Here is a 24,343-nt window from a genome sequence, read left to right as displayed (position 1 = left end):
GTTACAGACCACAAGTTCTTGGGACCCGAATGCAACTGAAATTGACTTGAGGCCAAAAGAGTTTTCCCAGACAAGACCTCATTGGAGTTTATGCCTGGGTATTGAGGGAGACAGCACAAGAGAAAGGGAGCGAATTCGCTGGCTGACTCTTGGAAATGAGCCAGTAGGACTTTTTTTATTAGGCAAAGCTCTGGAATTGACATTAGCGGGAGGATATACAGGCTGGGCTGGGCAAAATATGTGAGGAGCAGGGCACTCAGGTGGAAACTTGTCTGGCTGCGATGGTTATCTTGAGTAATGGGCCACATGGTGTTCTGGCCGGTGCAACAAGGCTGTAAATCAATCGTTCAGCTTTCCTCTCAGAGTTGGGACACTCACACCCTTGGTTACTTCCTAAGGCCAGTTCCTGAAATTCTTTTCTTTTTCTTTTGTTTGTGACAGAGTCTTGCGCTGTTGTGCCCAGGGTGGAGTGCAGTGGTGCGATCTCAGCTCACTGCAACCTCCTTCTCCCAGGTTCAAGCGATCCTCTTGCTTCAACCTCCCGAGTAGCTGGGATTATTTTTAGTAGAAATGGGGTTTCACCATGTTGGCCACGCTGGTCTCAAACTCCTGACCTCAAGTGAGCCATCCGCCCAGGCCTCCCTAAGTGCTGGGATTACAGGTGTGAGCCACCGCGCCCGGTCTCGTTATTGACTCTTTTTGCTTCCGCGGACAACTTTTGATTTGCTATCTTCCATCTGAGGGTATTCAGGGCTTTTGGGCCTTTGTGTGTAGACAGTCAACTCTGTGGAGCTGAGATCCTAGAGAATATGGCCAGAGAGAAATATGAACTGTACTCCATTTGCAGCCAGCAAAACTTCCCTTTCTTTGAGCTGTCTTTGGAGCGGTTCTAGATTTTGGGAGGACGGCTGTAGATCCCCTGCATCCTTGGTTAAGTCATAACCTTGGTTAAGGCTTATAGATTTCACTTGAGAGAGTACCTGTGGTAAAGAAGTTCAAAAGCCAGGAATACTAGCTCTTTGTCTCAGCTAAAAACTGGTAATATGGCTGGGCACTGTGGCTCATGCCTGTAATCCCAGCACTTTGAGAAGCCGAGGCGGATGGATCACCTGAGGTCTGGAGTTCAAGACCAGCCTAACTAACCAATATGGTGAAACCCCGTCTCTACTAAAAAATACAAAAATTAGCCGGGCATGCTGGTGTCTGCCTGTGGTCCCAGCTACTTGGGAGGCTGAGACAAAAGAATTGTTTGAACCTAGGAGGCAGAGGTTGCAGTGAGCTGAGATTGCACCACTGCACTCCAGCCTGGGCAACAGACTGAGACTCCATCTCAAAAATAAAACAAATAAATAAAATCTGGTAATAATAAGTTTAAGAGTATTTATTTTAAAGAGCTCTATAGTTAGAAGTCAGCTTAATCAAAAGCTGATATCTAAGTTATATATATATTTAAAAGGCCTTTCTGACTTTTCTCTTTGAATCTTTTTTCATGGACTAGAACTTTTTTTTTTTTCCGAAAATAAAAATCCCCATGTGCTTGGTATGACAACTTCCTTTGTTCACTTCCTCTCTTTTTCTTTTTTTCTTCTTTCCTGAGATGGGGTCTTGCTCTGTAGCCCAGGCTGGAGTGCAGTGGCGTGATCACAGCTCTGCACCTTTAACCTCCTGGGCTCAAGCAATCATTCCACCTTGACCTCCCAAAGTGCTGGGATTACAGACATAAGCTTCTATGCCCAGCCCACTTCCTTTATTAAAAATTAGTTTTCCATGATGGGAGTGAGAGCCCAAGGGGAGCCCTCTAGCATGAAGCCCAGAGTGCCACAGCAAACAGGAGCTTGAGTTTGACCCTAAGCCCTCAACCAGCGATAACCCAAACAGCTGACATTTGAGTTTCACTTCCCATTGTTTTTTTTTTTTGCTGCACATTCATGCATCACCTGTCCACTTCGCTGCTTAATAATTTTCTTTAAATCAACCCATTCTTTTGTTTTTAATTCAACACATTTATTTAAACAGGAAATGTCATTTCACTCCAGGAAGTGGAAAATCAGTATCGGTTGGCACACACAGACTCTAATAGTACAAATAAATCCAAAGATTCAGCAACAACAGAGAAGTGCTAAAAGCACTGGGTGAAAGGTGTTGGGGAACGGGTTGGTCACCAGGTCTCAAGGTGACACCCACAGATGATGCAAGAATTCAAAGGCTCACGCCTGTACTCTCAGCACTTTGGCAGGCCGAGGCGGGTGGATCACTTGAGGTCAGGGGTTCAAAACAAACCTGGGCAACATGAGGAAACCCCGTTTCTACAAAACATACAAAAAATTACCTGGGCATGGTGGTGGTGTGCACCTGTATTCCCAGTACTACTAAGCTGAGGTGGGAGGATCACTTGAGCCGGGGAGGTGGAGGTTGCAGTGAGCCTAGATCACGCCACTGCACTCCAACCTGGGTGACAGAGTGAGACCCTGTCTCAAAAACAACCCAACAAATGACAACAAAAAATAAAACAAAAAACAAGGGGAGAACATGGCCACCTGCAAGCCAAGGAAAGAGGCCTCAGAAGGAAGTCTACTGTGCTGACACCTCGAACTTGAACTTCTGGCCTCTGGAACTATTGTAACCATCCAAGGGGTTCACCTTTCCTGCTACCTAGACAGAGCCCATACATCAAAACAGGGGAATTGCAATAGAGAAAGAGTAATTCGCCAGGTGCGGTGGCTGACACCTGTAATCCCAGCACTTTGGGAGGCCAGGGCGGGCAGATCACGAGGTCAGGAGATCCAGACCATCTGGCTAACACGGTGAAACCCTGTCTCTACTAAAAATACAAAAAATTGGCTGGGAGCGGTGGCTCAAGCCTGTAATCCCAGCACTTTGGGAGGCCAAGGCAGGTGGATCACGAGGTCAGGAGATTGACACCATCCTGGCTAACACGGTGAAACCCCGTCTCTACTAAAAACATAAAATTAGCTGGTGCGGTGGCGGGCGCCTGCAGTTCCAGCTACTAGGGAGGCTGAGGCAAGAGAATGGCGTGAACCTGGGAGGCGGAGGTTGCAGTGAGCCGAAATCCGGCCACTGCACTGCAGCCTGGCAACAGAGTCAGACTCTGTCTCACACACACACACACACAAAAGCGGGAGGTCTGCTTTGGGAGAGGGCTGTTATCATCTTTGTTTAAACTATAAACTAGGTTTCTCTCAAAGTTAGTTCAGCCTGCATCTAGGAATGAACAAGGACAGCTTGGAGATTAGAAGCAAGATGGAGTCAACTATGTTAGATCTCTTTCACTGTCTCAGCCATAATTTTGCAAATGTAGTTTCACTGTGAGGAAATAAATTTCTGTTGTTTAAGCCGCGCAGTCTGTGATCTTTTTTTTTTTTTTTTTTTTAAGACGGAGTCTCGCTCTGTCACAATTCTCCTGCCCCAGCCTCCTGAGTAGGTGGGTAGCTGGGATTATGGGCACACATCACCATGCCCGACTAATTTTTTTTTTTTTTTTTTTTGTATTTTTAGTAGAGACAGGGTTTCATCATGTTGGCCAGGCTGGTCTCAAACTCCTGACCTCGTGATCCACCCGCCTCGGCCTCCCAAAGTGTTGGGGTTACAAGCGTGAGCCACCGCGACTGGCCATCTGTGGTCTTTTTGATGGCAGCCCTAGCCTACTAGCCTATCTCCTTAGCTCAATGGTCAAAGTTAGCATTACCAATCTCAGCCCCTGATGGGATTCAGGTACCAAGAAGGACACAGCGTCCCTGTGGAGTATTCTTCCCCACAGCTGCAAGACCAGATTTTAATCATGAGGAAGCAGCAGACAAGGCCAGAAACTGGAACTGTCCACAGGACAACTGGCCAGGGCTCTTCAAACAGACAGGGCCAACATCAGGAGCCTCTCTGAACCTATTGTGGTTTGGAGGCTGTCCAATTTATTTACAAATCAAAAAAAGTTATATATAAAATTATTATACTATATTATCATTTTATATTTATATTATTTTATAAATTAATATAATTATATAATTATAAATTAATAAATATTTTAATATATACATTATTATTGTTGTACATTATCTATATATATAGATATAGCTATCTCAAATGTCAGGTCAGGCATATGCCACTGTGCTCAACTTGAATTTTATATCATTTTATTGTATTTTATTCTATTTTTTGGAAACAGGGTCTTGCTCTGTCACCCAGGCTAGAGCGCAGTGGCGTGAACACAGCTCATTGCAGCCTCAACTTCGACCTCTTAGGCTCAAGTGATCCTTCTGTCTCCACCTCTTGAGTAGTTGGGACCACAGGTGCTCACCACCATGCCTGGCCAATTTGACAGAGTGACGGAGTCTCACTGTGTCGCCCAGGCTGGAGTGCTGTGGCACTATCTCGGCTCACTGCAAGCTCTGCCTCCCGGGTTCATGCCATTCTCCTGCCTCAACCTCATGAATAGCTGGAACTATAGGTGCCCGCCACCACACCCTGCTAATTTCTGTATTTTTAGTAAAGACGGGGTTTTACCGTGTTAGCCAGGATGGTCTTGATCTCCTGGCCTTGTGATCCGCCTGCCTCGGCCTCCCAAAGTGCTGGGATTATAGGCGTGAGCCACCACCCCTGGCCCATCCAGCAAGTATTTATTGAACTGTGTACCAGGCACTGGTCTAGGCACTCAGGAAGATGCAGCTGTAAACAAAACAGAGATCCCCAACCTCCTGGAGCTGACATTCTAAGGCTGTGCCGTCCAAGTCCAAAATGGTAGCTAGAAACCTCATGTAGCTAGTGCGCACTTGAAATGTGACTAGTCCACACTGTCATGTGATTAAGTGCAAAATGCACAGTAAATTTCAAAGCTTTAGCACGCACACATACAAACATACAAAGGTTTAAATATCTCAGTAACTTTTTAATATGGATACATGTTGAAGTGATAATATTTGGGATACACTGTGTTAAATCAAATATATTATTATTAATGTTAACTTCATTTGTTTTTTTTTTGTTTTTTGTTTTTTTTTTAAGATGGAGTTTCACTCTTGTTGCCCAGGCTGGAGTGCAATGGCGGGATCCCGGCTCACCACAACCTCCGCCCCCCGGGTTCAAACGATTCTCCTGCCTTAGCCTCCCAAGTAGCTGGGATTACAGGTGTGAGCCACCACGCCGGGCTAAGTTTGTATTTTTAGTAGAGACGGGGTTTTCCTGTGTTTGTCAGGCTGGTCTCGAACTCCCGACCTCAGGTGATCTGCCGCCTCGGCCTCCCAAAGTGATGGGTTTATAGGCGTGAGCCACCATGCCCGGCCTCACTTGTTTGTTTTTACTTTTTAAAATTGTAGTTACTATGAACAATGAAATAAATAAATATATGGTATGTTAGCGAGTGATACATTCTTTGGGAAAAACAATCAGGACTGGGCATGGTGGCTCGCACCAATAATCTCAGCACTTTGGGAGGCCGAGATGGGAGGATTGCTTGAGATTAGGAGTTTGAGACCAGCCTGGCAACAAAGAGAGACCCCATTTTATAAAAAATTTTAAAACTTAGACAGGTATGGTGGTAGGTGCCTGTAGTCTCAGCTACTTGGTAGGCACAGGCAGGCGGATTGCTGGAGCCAGGAGGTTAAGGCTGCAGTGAGCAGAGATCATGCCACTGCACTCCAGCCTGGGTGACAGAGAGAGACCTTCTTTCAAAACAAAACAAAACCCCTATTCCTCAAGCAAGATGCCAGATGTACCTGGGTCAGTCCAGACTCCTGACCCATGTGGTTTAGGAGCAGCAAGGAGGAGGGAGGGGTCCCAGGAAAAGGGAACAGCCTTCCTCTGGGCCTTTGCACTGGCTCATCCTGCTTCCAGAATGCTCTTCCTAATATCCATTGTGCTCCTCCCCTCCCCTCCTTCAGGTCTTTCTGCAGATGTCACCTCAGTGAGGCTTTCTCTGATACCCCTGTCTAAAACTGCAAAGCCTCCTGAGTAGCTGGTACCACAGGAGTACACCACCACGCCCTGCTAATTTTTGTTTATTCTTTTGGTAGAGTTGGGGGGTCCCACTATTTTGCCCAGGCTGGTCTCAAACTCCTGGGCTCAAGCGATCCTCCCACCTTGGCCTCCCAAAATGTTGGGATTACAGGCATGAACGGAGGGATGTGCGGAGCGGTGTGAAACCCCTAATCGTCATTGGTCCCTGGCACAGTCTCTTCTGCCCATGGCTCCTTAAAGGGCAGGCTGGCCTGTGGGGAGAGGCGGGAGCTGGGTCAGAAAGGCGTCAGGTCTCACCCTCCCTTCTACTCGCAGCCAGATGGGCAGTCACCTGGGCTCTGGGATGGTCCTTTCTGTGCAGAGTCCGCCTGCGGTGCCACTGGTGCAGGGAGGCGCGGGCCTCGGAGCTGAGCCCCCGGGGAGCACGGTCTGTTTCGGGCTGGTAGTGGGCAATGTGGTGCAGCGCCCCAAACCACGTGGTCAGGTAGTACCCAGCTGGGGACAGAAAGGGAGGTCAGCTCGGCCCTCTAGGCTTCCCTAGTCGCCCCAAATACCCCTGCAGTTTGCCTGCTGTTCCTCCTGCTGCGGGGGGAGGCTGTTTGGGATCCCGGAGGTACTGGATCGTTGGGTTCCAGCATTCTGGAGTTAAGGGCTCACCCTCTCCCCGCAGCTCGTCTGGATCTAAGAGCTCCATAAGAAACTCCACATCCAGCTGTGTCTCCCCAATATCCGGGCTCCAGATGAGTTCCTCAGTCAGCGCCGGCAGGAAGGCGTCGGCCCCCAAGGGATCTGGGAAAGCCCGAGGAAAGGTCCTGAGATGGATGGGGGTGCGCAGACACCTTCCATCTGATCCCCAGGACCGTCAGGGCTGGCTGCTCCTCCACCTTGTCGGGCATGACAACGCCTCCTACCAGAATCCCCAGGACCGCGTAGACGACTCCCACCAGTGCTGCCCCCTCCCTCGAAGTGCGCCTGCATACTCGCTTGCTGTCTGGTTCCCCCAACCCTCAAGGTGCTCCCCACCACGCTAGATGTTGACCCCTCCCTTACCTTGGTTCTCGCCCCGAGCCAGGCCCGTGTAGACATCTCTGCACACCTCCAACAGAAGCGCCACCTTGCGGCGCGGGGCGCAGGCAGCGTGCAGATGTGCAAGGCGCTTGTGGATGCGACTCCGCAAGGCGGGGGCGGGGCTCTGCCCCTCCGGCCCCGCCCCCTGTGCTCCCGGAGGCCCCGCCCCCGCCCGCAGGGCTGTTTGTCGCCGCCGCAGCAGTCGCAGCTCTGGTGCTCGGAGTGTGCGGAGTCGCGTCCACAGGGCCGGCTTCAGGGGCGCCAACACCGCTTGGCACACGGCCATCTCCAGCGCGGGGCCTGCGGGGGGTGGGGGACGGGTGAGCACAGGGCTGCCAAGTTGCCCCACGCCCACCTATGGAATCCACTCACCCTGGCACACCGCCACCCCTGCCTAGCTATGATCCCCCGTGAGTGCAGACATGGGTGTGAACACATGTGGAAGAGTGAGCCTGGGTGTGAACTTGCGCGCACATGTGGGCGATAGAAGGCGTGGGATTTGTAGGAAGGGCGTGTGGGTGCAGAAGGAAACGTCTGTGCGCCGATGGAGGGGACGAAGTTGCGCACTAGAACCCGTGGGGGCTCCCTTCCCGTCCTCCCATTACCTGGATCCTCGTCCTTCTTGGGGACCCCAGGACCCCTGCTCCCAAAGACAGCCCTGATGTAGGAGTCCTTTGCCAGGTGATCCTGGAGGTCAGTAAGGAGGTGCCGCACATCCTGAAGCAGCTCCGTGGCCGGGTCCCCAGACCCGTGGGGACCCCCAGAATCTGAGGCGATGCGCACCCGAAGGCTTCGGTACTGCCTGGCCACGTAGCTGCTCCGGGCCCTGACCAGAGACTGGATGTGAATGGTGAGCACTTCCTCGGGGCTTTCCTCTTCAGGGTCGTCCTCCCTTCCTTCCTCCCTTCCTTCAGGGTCTTCTTCCTCCTCCTCCAGGAGGCTGGCGAGAGCCGGCCCAGGATGGTCCACTTCCGGGCTGAGCGGGCCTTTTACCCAGGAGACCCCGTGAGGTGCAGGGTTCCTGGGGGCTGGAAGTGAGGAGGGGGTTCGGTCCCCTAGAACAGGGCAGCAGCTCCCTCCTCCCTCAGAGGTCCAGGGCCCTGCCCAGCTAACCTGGATCATGTCTCTGCACAGCCTCTGACTCTGTTTCTTGAGGGGTCTGCTCCCTCCCCCAGCCTCTGTGGGTCTCCAGGTAGAGCTGGTTCACAATGCAAAGCACCTTCCCTGGGGTGTCCTGTTGGACCCTGCCAATCTGCAGAGGATCTGAGGCCAGCAGAAGTGAGAAGGTGTCCTAGGTATTCGAGGGACCAACTCTGGTCCCTTCAAGGCACCAGGAGACTTACTTCCCAGCTTCACTGCTGGAGGTGCTGAGGCTTAGCTCATGGCCCCTCCTCAGTCACACCCAGGAGTCCAGGTTCCCAGTCGACTTCTCACTTAGACCCAGGAATCCGGTCCCCCCAGTTCCTTCCACCTCCAATCCTCTCCTCTGTTAGGACCTAGGAATACAGGCCCCCATCCCCTCTTCCCTCTGGGACTACAAAGTCCAGACCCCGAGCTCTCTCTAGCCCCCAGTTCTATATTCCCCTCCAACCCAGTAGTCTGGGCCCCAAAGCCCCATTCATTCCCTTGGAGCAAGGAAATTGGCAGGTTGGCTGTGCCCTCTTTAGAGAACCATGCCTCACCTGTGTGTTCATCTCTGGGCCCTAGAGTGGGAGGGGGCAAGAGCAGGGTTCTGGGCAGAATGTCCCTGAGAATAGAGAGGTGGGAGCCCCAGTGTCAGTGGGGTGTCTTAGGGAAGGGTCCCCCTTAGTGCTTCAGATGGGTGACCTGTACCTGCTAGCTGATAGAAAGGCCAGGAGATGGGGTAGGTCTGGCATGCAGAGGTTGGAGGATTCCAGGGACACACCTGGGGTGGGGGAGGAAGAAGAAGAAAGTAAACTTGAGTGGTGGCAGTCTTCTGTCCCCTGGGACGCTCTTGCTCCCCCATTCCTTCAGAATCCCCCCAGGGACCTTCAGAACAGGGAAGCTCCCACTCCTTGGAGTCCCCATCTTTACTCTTGCATACCACTTATGCCACCAACAAGGATTCATTCATTAGACAAACACTTACTGAGCCCTTAGTCATTTCCAGGCACTGGAGATACAGTTATCAAAAGACAGACAAGTTCACTGCCTTCCTGTAGCTTACCTTCTAGTGAGGGGCGGAGGGGGAAAAGGCAGAATATAAATGAGTAAACAGTCGGGGCACGGTGGCTCACGCCTGTAATTCCAACACTTGGGGAAGCCGAGGTGGGCGGATCACCTGAGGTCAGGAGTTTGAGACCAGCCTGGCCAACATGGCGAAACCCTGTCTCTACTAAAAATACAAAAATTAGCCAGGCATGGTGGTGGGCGCCTGTAATCCCAGATACTTGGGAGCCTGAGGCAGGAGAATTGCTTGAACCCGGGAAGTGGAGGTTGAAGTGAGCTGAGATTGAGCCATTACACTCCAGTCTGGGCAACAAAAGTGAGACTCTATCTCAATAAATAAATAAATAAACAAAATGTTAAAAAATGAGTAAACAAAGTGGATATTGTATTGAGTGCTATGAAGGAAATGGAGTGATTAAAAGTGACCAGGAGGCCAGGTGTGGTGACTCATGCCTGTAATCCCATCACTTTGGGAGGCTGAGGTGGGTGGATCACTTGAGGTCCAGAGTTCAAGACCAGCCTGGCCAACATGGCAAAACCCATCTCTATTAAAAATACAAAAAATCAGGGGGTGGCGGCCTAGGGGAGGGATAGCATTAGGAGAAATGCCTAATGTAGATGACGGGTTGATGGGTGCAGCAAACCACCATGGCACCTGCATACCTATGTAACAAACCTGCACGTTCTGCACATGTATCCCAGAACTTACAGTATGATAAAAAATAAATAAATAAAAATAAAAATAAACAAAAAAATTAGTCGTATGTGTTGGTGTGCACCTGTAATCCCAGCTACTTGGGAGGCTGAGGCATGAGAATTGCTTGAACCTGGGAGGTAGAGGTGGCAATGAGTGGAGATTGGGCCACTGCACTCCAGCCTGAGCGACAGAGTCAGACTCTGTCTAGAAAAAGAAAAAGAAAAAGAAAAAGTGACCAAGGGACCATCTGTTAACTATGATGGTCAAGAAAGGTTACATTTCTGCAGAGGCCTGGAGGATGGAGACTAAACCAGCCCCTTCAGGGAAAGCATTCATACAAGAAGAACCCAAGCAGAGGTCCTGAAGCTGGAACACACTTAGCATGCTAAAGACACACAGAGGGCCGGGCGCAGTGGCTCACGCCTGTAATTTCAGCACTTTGGGAGGCTGAGGTGGGCGGATCACAAGGTCAGGAGATTGAGACCACGGTGAAACCATGTCTCTACTAAAAATACAGAAAAAAAAAAAAAAAAATTAGCCAGGCGTGGTGGCGGGCGCCTGTAGTCCAAGCTACTCAGGAGGCTGAGGCAGGAGAATAGCCGAGATCGCGCCACTGCACTCCAGCCTGGGGGACAGAGCAAGACTCCGTCTCAAAAAAGAAAAAGACACACAGAGGGGAACAGTGTGCCTCAGGTAGAGTGAATAAGGGGTAATAGATGGAGAGACAGGCAGGAACTATATCACACAGCACCTTATAGATCATGACAAGGAGTTTGCATTTGTATCTAAGGGTGTTGCATGTTCTTTGCAGGATTTGGGGCGGGGTGTATAACATCTAATTAATATTGAAAAATACCTTGGGCTCAGAATGGATTGCAGGAAGGAAAGGGAGATAGGATTAGAAATATTCATCAGATATTTTGGAAGCAAAGCTGACAGGTGTTTTTGTTTTGCTTTGTGTTTTGGCAGGGTTTCCCTCTGTTGCCAAGGCTGGAGGGCAGTGGTGTGATCTTGGCTCGAAGCAACCTCCTCCTCCTGGGTTCAAGCTATTCTCGTGCCTCAGCCTCCCAAGTAGCTGGGATTACAGTCGCACGTCGCCAAGCCTGGCTAATTTTTGTATTTTTTGTAGAGATGGGGGTTTTGCTGTGTTGGCCAGGCTGGTCTCAAAATCCTGGCCTCAGGCGATCCACCCGCTTTGACCTCCCAAAGTGTTGGGATTACAAGCATGAGCCACCGCGCCGATCCAGCTGACAGTTCTTTTTTTTTTTTTTTTTTTTTTTTTTTTTTTTTTTGAGACGGAGTCTCGCTCTGTCGCCCAGGCTGGAGTGCAATGGCCGGATCTCAGCTCACTGCAAGCTCCGCCTCCCGGGTTCACGCCATTCTCCTGCCTCAGCCTCCCGAGTAGCTGGGACTACAGGCGCCCGCCACCTCGCCCGACTAGTTTTTTTTATTTTTTTAGTAGAGACGGGGTTTCACCGTGTTAGCCAGGATGGTCTCGATCTCCCGACCTCGTGATCCGCCCGTCTCGGCCTCCCAAAGTGCTGGGATTACAGGCTTGAGCCACCGCGCCCGGCCAGCTGACAGTTCTTAGTGATCGATTGACTGTGGGCTGGAGACTCAGGGGAGGTGCCTTACCTCTGGCAATCTTCTGGATCTGGTAGCTGTTGACTTCTCCTGGTAATAGTCCTGTCCTCAACACCAGGACCTGGCTGGGGTCACGTCCTATGACCAAGAAACTCTGGGAATAGAGATAAAGGCCGGTGTGACAAAGGTGTGCACAGATATCTGTTACTTTTGCCTGACTAGCATCCATTTCCCTTATTTTGGGTTCCACACCCCAAATTTCCTTTAGGGGAATACTTTCCCTACTGTCAGTCCATGTGGATGGGGCTGACTTCCCCCAAGCCCCAAGGGTGGGCCCATGACCTGATCTAGCCAATAGGAGGACGGTGCTCTCGGCCCACTGTTTGGTTCAGGGACGGTCATGTGACTCAAGCTCAGCCAGTGGACATCTTCCACAGGATTTTTTTTTTTCTTTTTTCTTTCTGTTTTTGAGACGGAGTCTTGCTCTGTTGCCCAGGCTGGAGTGCAGTGGCACAGTCTCTGCCCACTGCAAACTCCCGCCTCCTGGGTTCAAGCGATTCTTCTGCCTCAGCCTCCCAACTAGCCGGGATTACAGCACCTGCCACCATGCCCGGCTAATTTTTGTATTTTTAGCAGAGACAGGGTTTCACCACGTTGGCCAGGCTAGTCTTGAACTCCTGACCTGAAGTGATCCGCCCTCCTCGGCCTCTTATAGTGCTGGGATAATAGGCGTGAGCCACTGCATGCTGGAGCTCTTTTGGAAAGAGTTCATCTGTCACACTGGTGTTGCTAAACTGGTGGGAGACAGCTCTGAGCTGGGAAGGACAATACCCTCCTGAGGAGGAAGTTGTGGTAGGCCCTGTTTGCTGTCCCCTCAAATCTATTCCACATTCGCTGAAGAATTCCTTGTTCATGGCATTAATATACCCAGCCATGAGTATGACTGATATATGGATTATGATTGCTATAGGTGGTGGTTCTTAGCTCTGGCTGTGTACGTCCCAAGAGAGCTGTTAAAAAATATTGCTACAGCCAGGCACGGTGGCTCATGCCTGTAATCCCAGCACTTTGGGAGGCCGAGGTGGGTGGATCATCTGAGGTCGGGAGTTGGAGACCACCCTGGCCAACGTGGTGAATCCCGGTCTCTACTAAAAATACAAAAATTAGCCGGTGTTAATGGCGGGCGCCTGTAATCCCAGCTACTCGGGAGGCTGAGGCAGGAGAATCGCTTGAACCCAGGAGGCAGAGGTTGCAGTGAGCCAATATCGTGCTGCTGCACTCCAGCCTGGATGACAGAGGGAGACTCCATCTCAAAAAATAAATTAATAAATAAAACATAAATAAAAATTAAAAAAAATATTGCTACCTGGGCCCCATCGAGACAGGGCCTTGCTGTGTTGCCCAGGCTGGTCTTGAACTCCTAGGCTTAAGCGATCCTCCCACCTCAGCCTCCCAAAGTGATGGGATTACAGGCATGAGTCACCACACCCAGCCAGCCATCTATATTTTCTGAATCAGTTGTGAAAACCTTTATTTTGGCCGGGCGCGGTGGCTCACACCTGTAATCCCAGCACTTTGGGAGGCCGAGGTGGGTAGATCACCTGACATCAGGAGTTCAAGACCAGCCTGGCCAATATGGTGAAAACCCATCTCTACTAAAAATACAAAAAATTAGCTGGGCGTTGTGGCAGGTGCCTGTAATCCCAGCTACTCAGGAGGCTAAGGCAGGAGAATCGCTTGAACCCTGGAAGCGGAGGTTACAGTGAGCCGAGATCATGCCATTGCACTCCGGCCTGGGCAACGAGAGTAAAACTCTCAAAATTAAAAAAAAAAAAGAAAAAAAGAAAACCTTTATTTTTCCTGTAAAATAAACAGATGCAAGTGGTGCCTCCGTGCTTCCGGCCTGGAATGCACACAGGTGCTTGGGCCTGGGGCAGCCCCGGGGCAGCTGTGAGGGAAGTCCAAGAGAATTATAGCTATGCTGGCCTTGATGTCACTGAGCTGCTGATCTAAAGCCAGCAGCCGCCGTTTTGGTTATGTTAGGAAGATAAATGCCTATTTGTTTAAGCCACTGTAGGACAGGTGTTTGTTATTTTCTGTCCCAAATACCCAAAATTCCCCACAGTTGAAAGCAAAGCCAAGAAATGGGATGAAGAGAAATTTCTTTTTTTTTTTTTTTTTTTTTTGAGACGGAGTCTCGCTCTGTAGCCCAGGCTGGAGTGCAGTGGCCGGATCTCAGCTCACTGCAAGCTCCGCCTCCCGGGTTCACGCCATTCTCCGGCCTCAGCCTCCCGAGTAGCTGGGACTACAGGCGCCTGCCACCTCGCCCGGCTAGTTTTTGTATTTTTAGTAGAGATGGGGTTTCACCGTGTTAGCCAGGATGGTCTCGATCTCCTGACCTCGTGATCCGCCCATCTCGGCCTCCCAAAGTGCTGGGATTACAGGCTTGAGCCACCGCGCCCGGCCGAAGAGAAATTTCTAAGTGTTCTGAAGTTCAGCATCCAGACCTTCTTGAAACTACATTTTTTTTTTTTTTAAACAGGGTCTTGCTCCATCACCCAGGCTGGAGTGCAGTGGCGTGATCTCAGCTCACTGCAGCCTTGACCTCCTGAGCTCAAATGATCCTCCCACCTCAGCCTCCTGAGTAGCTAGGACTGCAGGCATGAGCCATTACACCCGGCAATGAATAGCCTTTTTGGTTTGCCCAATTTGTGTCATGTTTGTTGCTAGTAACCAGCAGAGTCCTAATCTAGGGTGTCATGGGGGTCAGGACGGGCCCCCAGCTGTGAGTACTCACCCCCATTGGCCACAGCCCCACGAGGGCCTCCGCATCCTGGATATCCAGCTCTGGCACATGCCATACCCCCGATGTTCTCTGCAGGCGAAGAAGTGGCTCTAGGGTGCTGAGGACCCCTAGAGGGGTCCTGTCTGCTTTTTTCACCTGTGGTGGGACCAGCCTGGGATGGACAGTGTCCAGGGGGTCAGGGGTCAGAGGTGGGCAGTGGGACATTGAGGTGAGGTCAAAGGTACAGGAAGGGGCAGGCCCAGGGTAGAGGCTCAGAGATGCGATTCAGGGTTCTGTAGTGAGGGAGGTGTTGGATGGAAAGGGTTTCTAGATGTAGCAGAAGGAGGGCATAGCCTCAGCCCCAGTAGCCCTCACCTCTCCCCCTCTGTGGGGACTTCAGGTGCCTTGTCCTCTGGCTGGGCCATCCTCAGGATGCAGGAAACCAGTGAGTCATGACCTGGCCTCTGGCAGGGAGAAAGGTAAGACTCAAGGCTGCTCCAGCCCCTGGGTCATGTTCAAGGTATTTACAATCAATATGGCAGAGACCCTGACCAGTCAGAATGGACCCCAGAGGCCGCTTGCTGTGGCAGGGGTTAATTCTTTATTTTTGAGACGGAGTCTCACTGTATTGCCCAGGCTGGAGTGCAGTGGCACAAGCTCAGCTCGCTGTAACCTCTGCCTCCTCGGTTCAAGCGATTCTCATGCCTCAGCCTCCCGAGTAGTTGGGAATACAGGCGCGTACCACCACGCCTGGGTAATTTTTGTATTTTTTAGTAGAGACAAGGATTCGCCATGTTACCCAAGCTGGTCTCAAACTCCTGATCTCAAATGATCGCCTCACCTCAGCCACCCAAAGTGCTGAGATTACAGGCGTGAGCCACCACGCCTGGCTGGCAGGGGTTAATTCTTTAGTACCGGATGGTGGGGAATCTGGGGGTCCCAGGAGAGAGACCAGCGTGTCTTGTGGTGCGGGGAGACGACTCAAAACAATAGCTCTTTACTAGGTGGTAGGAAATATTTTTAAGATTTTAACAGCCATGGCAGCTGTGTGAATGTGGACCAGCCCTTGGCAAAACCCAGTCAGTGCCTGGAAAAGTTCTTGGCCCACAGTAGGCAGTCCATATACCCGGAAAGGTAGTAACATCCCCTCTTCCTCCCTTCCCACACCATGGAGGGGCCACTGAATCTCTTCCCCAGTGTTTTATTATGAAAAATTTCAGACATAGAGAAAAGCTGAAAGAAGCATATGGGAAACATCCATATGTCCACTCCTGAGATTCTACCCATGAATATTTTACTCATCTTGCTTTATCACACATCTGTTCCTCTATCTCTCCATCCACCCATCAGGCCCCAGCTCCTAACCAGGTACAGAGTCCTATGTAGGTTATCATTTGGGGTGGCACTTGTCCCTGCAGCAGTCCCAGGAGCAGGAGGCCTGGGTCTGGGGAGGACCCTTCCTTCCTTCCTTCCTTCCTTCCTTCCTTCCTTCCTTCCATCCATCCATCCATCCAAAATTTATTGAATACAGGCTGGAATTAGGTGCCTGTGCCCTAGAGAGAGGGCGATGAACAGGACAGGCTCCTCCCCTCAGGGCCTGCCATTCTTGTTTGGGACAGGTATAGCATGTGAATAATAAGCAGCTAAACAAATACATTAGCCCATTGACCAGAAGCCCAGGGTGCTATTAGGAGGGAGGGAGGTGGGGGAGGGAGGCGCAGGTGCCCTGCCCAGGCAAGAGCAGGAAGGAGGGGAGGGGAGGGGAGAGGGAGGCAGATGCCTGCTTGGGTACCGTGGCAGGGGAGGAGGCTGTGGGCAGTGCATGGCAGGGGTGGGTCAGGGCAGCTGCCTCATACCAAAGGAATGAAGGCAGCAGGGGCTGAAGATGCCAGATGCTCGGTCCCCGGGGGCCCTACCTGTTCTCGGAGGAGAGGCCTGCAGTAGCAGGAAGTGGAGAGAGGAAGCTGAGCAGGCAGGGGGAAGAGGCGGGGCTGGGGCATCTGAAGTCAACTTTCCTCCCTCTTTCTGGGGCCTCAGGCCTTCCTAGGGCTTAGAGGAAGGGACACTGGCAGGCTGGAAGTCCAGGGGTCAGAGCTATGAGGGGCCCCTGTGAGGACCCTCCTGTCACCCCTCACTCTGGATCCTGGAGACTTTCTGGTTCCTTAGTGGCCCAAGATCTAACCCCCTCCCTTCAGAGATTTCCCTGGGTGCCCACAGAAAGAAACAGGAGGCCAGACCGGATTGTTAGTTGTTTTTGTTTTTAATTTGTCTCCAACAAGCAATGTCTTCTGCTCAGTATGGGAAGTGGGTCCTATGTGAAGGGGCCCGCCAGCCACTTTGGGAGCTGAAGGCAGAGCCTCGGGAGCCCTTCCGGCTCAGACTCCCCCTGTGCTGGGTGTGGGTTATATTCAGAGGCCCACACCCACACGGGGGTAGGTTAGGTTTGGTTTACTTAGCCACAGGCCCCTGGGGGCGGGAGACAGAGTGGGGGCCTGAAGCTCCCTGTCCTGGAAGAGTTAGAAGTTCTGGGGTAGCCCTGGCCCCGGGGGGGGGGGCAGTTAGAGATGAGGGAGGTTACTCCTTAGCCCTGGTGCGGTTAGAGATAGTGGGGCTGGTAGAGATGCCTGTTCAAGCCTTGGTCTCTAGGAGGTGTTAGAGATTTGCTGGGGTTGGGGGGGGCAGGGTTGCTGGAACCCCAGTTTTGGGGAGGGAGTGGTAAGATATTGGGGATGTTCTAAGCTCCCCAGATAAGAACTGCCAGTTAAGAGGGGGCCAGGCCTGGTTGGGGCTCAGCTGTCCCTGAGGAGCTTGGCGTCCTGTCTGGGAGATGCAGCTGTCACTGTGGTTTCTCCCTCTCTGTTGTCCTGGCCTCGTCCTTGGCAGGTGGCGGGGACTTCCTGGGGGAAGCTGAAGTGCTGGGGTTAGGGGCCTCCACCCCCGACTGGGCATCTATGCTGGCGTGCTCCCTCCGGACAAGGTCCTCCAGCTCCTTCTGCAGGAGAAAGGTCACAGAAGTCAAAAGTCATTGTGCATCATGGGGTCAGAGAACCCACGGGGTGGGGAGAGGGTCCAGGGACGGGGCTCAGGACAGGCTGGGGTCACCCGGCTCCTTACCTTCCATCCGAGGAGCTCAGCAAGGGCCAGGCAGCCCTGGTCGCAGTCACCCAGCCAGGCCACGTCCCTGCGGTGCGGCAGGAGATCAGAGTTCCCAGGCGGGCTCGCCCCTGCCTTCGTGCCCTCCCTGCCACCTCACCCTGTCCCTTCCAGGCTGCCCCCAGCCCCAGGTGGAGCCTCACCTGTAGGCCTTCTTGGAGTCAAAGTCCATGCCTCCTCCCAGGCCCAGGATCATCCCCAGGAAAGGGTCCGACTGCCAGGAAGGGGGTGGGGCAGGGAAGGGAGAGCTAGGAGCACAGACCCTGGAGCCAGGTGGCCTGGGTTTGTATCCTAGCGCTGTGACTTTGGGATTTTTTTTGTTTATTTTTTTTTGAGGTGAAGTTTCACTCTTGTTGCCCGGGCTGGAGTGCAATGATGCGATCTCGGCTCACTGCAATCTCCAACTCCTGGGTTCAAGTGATTCTCCTGCCTCAGCCTCCTGAGTAGCTTGGATTACAGGTGCCAGCCACCATGCCTGGCTAATTTTTGTATTATTAGTAGAGACGGGGTTTCACCATGTTGGCCAGGCTGGTCTCAAACTCCTGACCTCAGGTGATCCACCCTCCTTGGCCTCCCAAAGTGCTGGGATTACAGGCGTGAGCGATCGCGCCCGGCCAGCTCTGTGACTTTGGTCAAGTGACTTGTCCTCTCTGTGTCTTAGTTTCCTTATCTGTAGAATAGGGTGATCACGAAACCGCGACAGGGTTGTGGCATCAGTGGGTTCACGCAGGCTAAGGCTTGGGACAGTGTCTGCCTACAGTGTGCGCTGCTTGCCTGGTGACCCTGCCTACTTCCCCTGAGGGGAACACCCAGGAGGGAGCACCTGCCCTAGAGTGAGGCTGCCTGGGAAAAAGAGATCGGAGAGACCCGGAGTGTGGACCCACCCACCACCCCCTGCACTGCCTCCCCCGGCCCCCCCGCACCTCCTCCCACCTCCTCAGTCCCTGGAAGCCTGGCCTTCCTATCTGGCTTCAGCTGGTTTGAGTTGGAATTCTATCACTTGCTCAAAAGGGCGGTGAATGTCTCAGAGGCCTGGAACCCCACCCCTCTGGATTCCAGAGCTCCAGGGTCTGAGCCGAGGAATCCAAAGTGCTGGGGTTCCACAGTGGGGGTTCCCTCTGAGGAAGCTGGTGGGAGGGAAGGGGGAGCCTGAGAGGAGGGGGGCGTGAGGAAGGGCTCTTACCTGGCCAGCTTTCTCCTTGTTGATGAGCAGACGAGGGGTGGAGAGGGGTGCCCTGAGGGAGGGGGAGCTGAGGGGTCAGGGTCTGTTCTGGCCCTGGGTGCCCAGCCGCCCTCCCAGCCACAGCCCCCAACCTACTTGCTGATAAGGGAGGCAAAGGGCTGCACCTGTAAGGAGGTGCCCATGATGAGGAGGAGGTCCACCTTCAGGAAGTCCTGTGGGGAGGGGCGTGAGCTTGGGAGCCTCTGCCCAGGCTGCGCCACCGCTCCCTCCCCCGCCCCCCAGCAGCAAATCTCCCTTCCGCCCCACACAGCTGGGGAGGTTTCCTAAGGCAGGCCCCAGGCTGCCCCATGGGGCCCAGCACAGTGGAGGCGGTGGTTGGGGATGCGGGGAGGGCAGGGGGCCACTTACTGACTGCATACAGGAGAAGAAACGCGCTGGGAGGCTCTCACCAAAAAAGACGATATCTGAGGCGGAGACAGATGGACGGACAGAGACAGTGACATGGGGAGGCAGAGAGGACAGGTGGGAGCAAGGGCAGACCTGGAGGCTGCGGTGGGAGTTGGGAGCAGTGGGGACCGGCCAAGGGCACAAACCCAATTCTCCCCAGGATGGATCTGGGGCGCTGTTCAGAGAGACAGAGGTGGCCAGATGTGTGGGGGTGTGGCCTTTGGGAAGGGGCTGGAGGCGGAGGGGACCCCCACCCAAATCCACCTGGGCAGGTCCCTGGCCCGAGGCTCACCAGGCTTCACCAGGCTCTGACAGTCCTCACACTTGGGCGTCACCTCAGAGAAGATCTTCTCTGGGTGTGGGGAAGGGGAAGAGAGAGAAGGTGGTAAGAGGATCTGGGCTGGAGTCTGGAGGTGCAGCACCCCCATCCCTCTTCCACTGTTAACATGAACACACCTCTGTCACTGTCACTCGGAGTGTGACGGGTGTCTCCTGGGGTGTCCACTCTGCTCAGAAAAGACCTCTCTTTTTTTGTTTTTTTTTTTTTTTTTTTTTTTTTTGAGACAAGGTCTCACGCTGTTGCCCAGGCTGGAGTGCAGTGGCACGATCATGGCTTACTGTAGACTCGACCTCCCAGCTTCAAGTGAGCCTCCTGCCTCAGCCTCCTGAGTAGCTGGGATTACAGTTGCGTGCCAGCACGCACAGCTAAATGTTGTAGTTTTTGTCGAGACAGTGTTTCACCGTGTTGCCCAGGCTGGTCTCAAACTCCTGGGCTCAAGCAAATCTGCCCACCTTGGCCTCTCAAAGTGCTGCAATTACAGGTGTGAGCCACTGCACCCGGCCTTATTGGTTTGTTTGTTTTTTGAGACAGGGTCTCGTTCTGTTGCCCAGGCTGGAGTGTGGTGCTGCAATCATGGCTGAGTGCAGTGGTGTGATCATGGCTTACTGCACCACCCACCTCCCAGGCCACATGATCCTTCTGCCTTAGCCTCCCGAGTAGCTGGGCTCACAGGCATGCACCATCACACCTGGCTACATTCTATTTTTTGTAGAGATGGGATCTCCCTATGTTGCCCAGGCTGTTCTCAAACTCCTGAGCTCAAGTGATCCACCCACCTCGACCTCCCAAAGTGTTGGGATTACAGGCATGAGCCACTGTGCCTGGCCTTATTGCTTATTGATTTAGGAAGCTTGAAAGCATTTCTGGCTGGGCACGGTGGTTCACACCTGTAATCCCAGCACTTTGGGAGGCTGAGGCAGGTGGATCATCTGAAGTCAGTAATTTGAGACCAGCCTGGTCAACGTGGGGAAACCCTGTCTCTACTAAAAATACAAAAATTATGCAGGGGTTGTGGCACGTGCCTGTAATCCCAGCTATTCGGGAGGCTGAGGCAAGGAGAATTGCTTGAACCCGGGAGGCGGAGATTGCAGTGAGCCGAGGTTGCGCCCCTGCACTCCAGCCTGGGCGACAGAGCAAGACTCCGTCTCAAAAAACAAAACAAAACAAAAAAACAAAACAAAACAAAAAAGAAAGCATTGCTGTCACTTGCAACCCACTGAATTCTAAGTCATTTGTTCAACTGTCCATTCATTCATTCAGCACACATTTATAGAGCATTGTTTCAATGTCAGTAGTTGGTAATTTTTTAAAAAATATTTCTGCATGGACAGCATGATACCGTGGGTACTGTCTGTGACGCTGCTGTCAATGACACATAATGGGGGTAATGTGAATTGTACACTGCCCCCAGCTGCTTGCAGTTGGGCTATTCAAGAATCCTCAGCCTAGGGGCGTTCAGCTGGCATTGTATCAGAACAGCCACACTCCAGAGGCCCTTCTGCAAATGCTGCAGCTGTCCTTATCTCACAGGGACACCAGAGGCTTTGTTAAATCAGCATAAAGAATGTCAGAAATGGCTTCCATGAGTGGAATAAGTGACTTCTTGTTTTTTTATTTTGTTTGTTTGTTTGTTTGAGACAGAGTTTTGCTCTTGTTACCCAAGCTGGAGTGCAATGGTGCAATCTCAGCTCACTGCAACCTCCACCTCCCAGGTTCAAGGGATTCTCCTGCCTCAGCCTCCTGAGTAGCTGGGATTACAGGTGCACACCACCATGCCCGGCTAATTTTTTTCTTTGTTTTTATTTTGTATTTTTAGTAGAAACAGGGTTTTACCATGTTAGCCAGGCTGGTCTTGAACTCCTGACCTCAGGTGATCCGCCCGCCTTGGCCTCCCAAAGTGCTGGGATTACAGGCGTGAGCCACCGCTCCTGGCCTACTATCCTCTATTAAAAACAGCCAAAGACAGGAGATCAGTCAGGCAATTGGGGCTGCAGTGAGCCATGATCACCCCACTGAACTCCCTGCGTGGGCGACAGAGTAAGACTCTGTCTCAAAAACAAACAAACAAACAAACAAAAAACAAAGACTTGAGCGGGACAGAATGGGTGCCCACTGCATGGAGACACTGCTCCTGGTGCTGAGGGGAGGCCTGCCCTTGGGATGGCCTCCAGCCTCACCTTTCATCCAGCTTAGCGGGTATTCGTGCCGGCAGCTGGCACTGACGCAGTGTGATGTGTAGAAGGTGCCGTGGGCCTCCACCAAGTCCTCTTGTTCCAGCCCAGCTATTCGCTCCAGGGTATCTATGTTCTAGAGGGAGAGATGAAGGGAAGAGGGGTGAGGAGTGAGCCACCCCTTGTAGGCCAGAAGGCACAGTAGGGAGTTGAGGCCATGAGAAGCAGTGAGGTGGTGGGGACAGGTGGAGAAGGGAGGGAGGAGAATCAAGTGGCAGGGTGTATCTGAAGACATCTGTTCATCCCAATGGTGCCACTCAAAGGGTGACAGTCAAGGCTGCTTAAAGGCAGGGGCCAGGCTGGGCGTGGCGGCTCACGGCTGTAATCCCAGCACTTTGGGAGGCTGAGGTGGGAGGATTACTTGAGGCCAGGAGTTCAAGACCTGCCTGAGCAACATAGCAAGACCCCGTCTCTACACACACACACACAAAAGCAAAAAAAAGCCAGATGCTTTATTGCCATCTGTCATTAATTATTGAAATTAACATAAATTGGCCGGGCATGGTGGCTCAAGCCTGTAATCCCAGCACTTTGGGAGGCCGAGGCGGGCGGATCACGAGGTCAGGAGATCGAGACCATCCTGGCTAACATGGTGAAACCCCGTCTCTACTAAAAATACAAAAAACTAGCCGGGCGTGGTGGCGGGCGCCTGTAGTCCCAGCTACTCGGAGGCTGAGGCAGGAGAATGGCCTGAACCTGGGAGGCGGAGCTTGCAGTGAGCCGAGATCGCGCCACTGCACTCCAGCCTGGGTGACACAGCGCGAGACTCCGTCTCAAAAAAAAAAAAAAATTAACATAAATTTACAATGTCTGTGTTGTAAATGGAGCCCCCCCCTCAGATGTGGCATCCTTGTGCAGTGCGCACCCTGCACAGCTGCATGTGGCAGCTACGGGCAAGCATTTACATAAATGAATCAGGAGGGCTCACTTTTTTTTTTTTGGAGATGGAGTCTCGTTCTGTCACCCAGGCTGGAGTACAGTGGCACAATCTCGGGTCACTGCAACCTCCGACTCCCAAGGTCAAGAGATTTTCCTGTCTCAGCCTCCCAAGTAGCTGGGATTACAGGCATGTGCCAACATGATCGGCTAATTTTTGTTTTAGTAGAGATGGGGGGGTTTCACCATGTTGGCTAGGCTGGTCTCGAACTCCTGACCTTGTGATCTGCCTGCCTCGGCCTCCCAAAGTGCTGGGATTATAGGCATTAGCTACCGCGCTGGCCATGTTTTTATAAAAAACATTATTTGAGACAAGGTCTCACTGTGTTGCCCAGGCTGTAGTGCAGTGATTCAATCATAGCTCCCTGTAGCCTCCAACTCCTGGGCTCAAGCAATCCTCCCGCTGCAGCCTCCACATCTGGCTGATTTTTAAAATTTTCTGTAGAGATGGGGTCTCACTATGTTGCCCAGCCTGGTCTAGGGCTCCTGGGCTCAAGCGAGCCTCCTGCCTCAGCTTCCTAAAGTGCTGGGATTACAGTGTGAGTCACCATGCCTGGCCCTTCCTTGACTTTAATCACTGTCTTCCCCTTTAGTAGCCAGGGTCCTTTCTTACTATGGCCTGTTTCATAGATGGCATATTCACCTGTATTTTTTTCTCTTTTTGGAGGCAGGGTCTTGCTCTGTCACTCAGGCTGGAGGGTAGTGGTCTGATCATGGCTCACTGTAGCCTTCTGTAACCTCCTGGGCTCAAGCCATCCTCCCACCTCAGCCCACTGAGTAGTTGGGACTACAGGCAAATGCCACCATGCCCGGCTAATTTTTTATCTTTTTAATTTTTTTTGTAGAGATCGGGGTTGGGGTGGTCTATGCTGCCTGGGCTGGTCTTGAACTGCTGGGCTCAAGTGATCCTCCCACCTCAGCCTCCCAAGCGTCGGGATTATAGGCGCGAGACACTGTGCCCAGCCACCGTTTTCTTTTCTTTTCTTTTCTTTTTCTTTTTTATTTTTTCGGATGGAGTTTCACTATTGTTGCCCAGGCTGGAGTACAATGGCGCGATCTCAGCTCACTGCAACCTCTGCCTCCTGGGTTCAAGCAATTCTCCCTGTCTTGGCCTCTCAAGTAGCTGAGATTACAGGCACCCGCCACCATGCCTGGCTAATTTTTTTTTTTTTTTTTGAGACAGAGTCTTGCTCTGTTGCCCAGGCTGCAGTGCAGTGGTGTGATCTCGGCTTACTGCAACCTCCGCCTCCCGGGTTCAAGTGATTCTCCTGCCTCAGCCTCCTGAGTAGCTGGGAACACAGGCGCGTGCCACCAGGCGTGAGCCGCCGCGCCCGGCCACTGTTTTCTTTTAAGACAGTGATACTTTCCATATTAAACAGGTGGGAATGTTCTTTTCTGCACAGACATTTGTGCGCCCTCATTTTTCTTAAAACACCCAGTCCCTTTGGAGCAGCTTTTGTTTGCCTGCGAGGAACGCTGCTAAAGCTGGTGCTGACAGAGGACACCGGCGGTGGTTACCCAGAGATGGCTCAAACTGACGGCGTTTCCCAGAGACTCCAGGAAGAACAATGGGAACGGTTTGTTTCCCTTCAAGGGCAGAATGAATGCTCTGCCTTCTGGGCTGCCTACCAACAACCATCTTATCTCCAAAGCCTACAGACAAGAGTCTTTGTCACTGTTCCTACACGCCCTGTAACTTTCCTCCCTTGCCCTCTATTCTTTTCTTTTTTTTCTTTTTTTTTTTTTTTTTTTTTTTTTTTTT

At 52.2% G+C, this 24,343-nt stretch overlaps 2 protein-coding genes across 10 annotated transcripts in view; both read right to left on the bottom strand.

Annotated features, from left to right (window-relative positions):
• Positions 1 to 5,318: 5,318 nt before the first annotated feature.
• RINL (Ras and Rab interactor like) lies at positions 5,319 to 16,255 on the bottom strand. 2 transcript variants are annotated; one of them, XM_025367701.1, is made up of 12 exons: positions 16,208 to 16,255; positions 14,667 to 14,755; positions 14,304 to 14,447; positions 11,558 to 11,660; positions 8,869 to 8,941; positions 8,718 to 8,782; positions 8,149 to 8,298; positions 7,641 to 8,063; positions 7,018 to 7,335; positions 6,625 to 6,756; positions 6,299 to 6,462; positions 5,319 to 6,218 (listed from the first exon to the last, which is right to left on the bottom strand). In XM_025367701.1, exons 3-12 carry the CDS (start codon positions 14,307 to 14,309, stop codon positions 6,156 to 6,158), a joined length of 1,497 nt encoding a protein of 498 aa, XP_025223486.1. In that variant the 5' UTR covers positions 14,310 to 14,447; positions 14,667 to 14,755; positions 16,208 to 16,255; the 3' UTR covers positions 5,319 to 6,155. The 2 variants fall into 2 exon arrangements, with proteins under 2 accessions (XP_025223486.1, XP_025223485.1); XM_025367700.1 differs by having other exon boundaries at positions 14,304 to 14,463; positions 16,208 to 16,251.
• Positions 16,256 to 16,532: 277 nt separating this feature from the next.
• SIRT2 (sirtuin 2) overlaps positions 16,533 to 24,343 on the bottom strand; it is a 27,412-nt gene continuing 19,601 nt past the window's right edge. For 5 of the 8 annotated variants that reach the window (XM_025367966.1, XM_025367965.1, XM_025367970.1 and 2 more), the window contains 8 exons: positions 21,592 to 21,721; positions 19,367 to 19,426; positions 19,036 to 19,091; positions 18,763 to 18,839; positions 18,628 to 18,679; positions 17,588 to 17,658; positions 17,406 to 17,472; positions 16,533 to 17,283 (listed from right to left, as the gene is read on the bottom strand). In XM_025367966.1, the coding sequence (XP_025223751.1) occupies positions 17,128 to 17,283; positions 17,406 to 17,472; positions 17,588 to 17,658; positions 18,628 to 18,679; positions 18,763 to 18,839; positions 19,036 to 19,091; positions 19,367 to 19,426; positions 21,592 to 21,721 (669 nt within the window). In that variant the 3' untranslated portion in view covers positions 16,533 to 17,127. Of the gene's footprint in view, positions 17,284 to 17,405; positions 17,473 to 17,587; positions 17,659 to 18,363; positions 18,680 to 18,762; positions 18,840 to 19,031; positions 19,092 to 19,366; positions 19,427 to 21,591; positions 21,722 to 24,343 lie in introns of those variants that run through there. The other 3 variants (XM_025367971.1, XM_025367972.1, XM_025367969.1) reach the window with 2 other exon arrangements.

This window comes from Theropithecus gelada, chromosome 19, assembly GCF_003255815.1.
Source record: "Theropithecus gelada isolate Dixy chromosome 19, Tgel_1.0, whole genome shotgun sequence".
NCBI lineage: Eukaryota > Metazoa > Chordata > Mammalia > Primates > Cercopithecidae > Theropithecus > Theropithecus gelada.
Note: the sequence above shows the minus strand (reverse complement) of the source record. Positions and strands in the feature narration are given on the sequence as shown.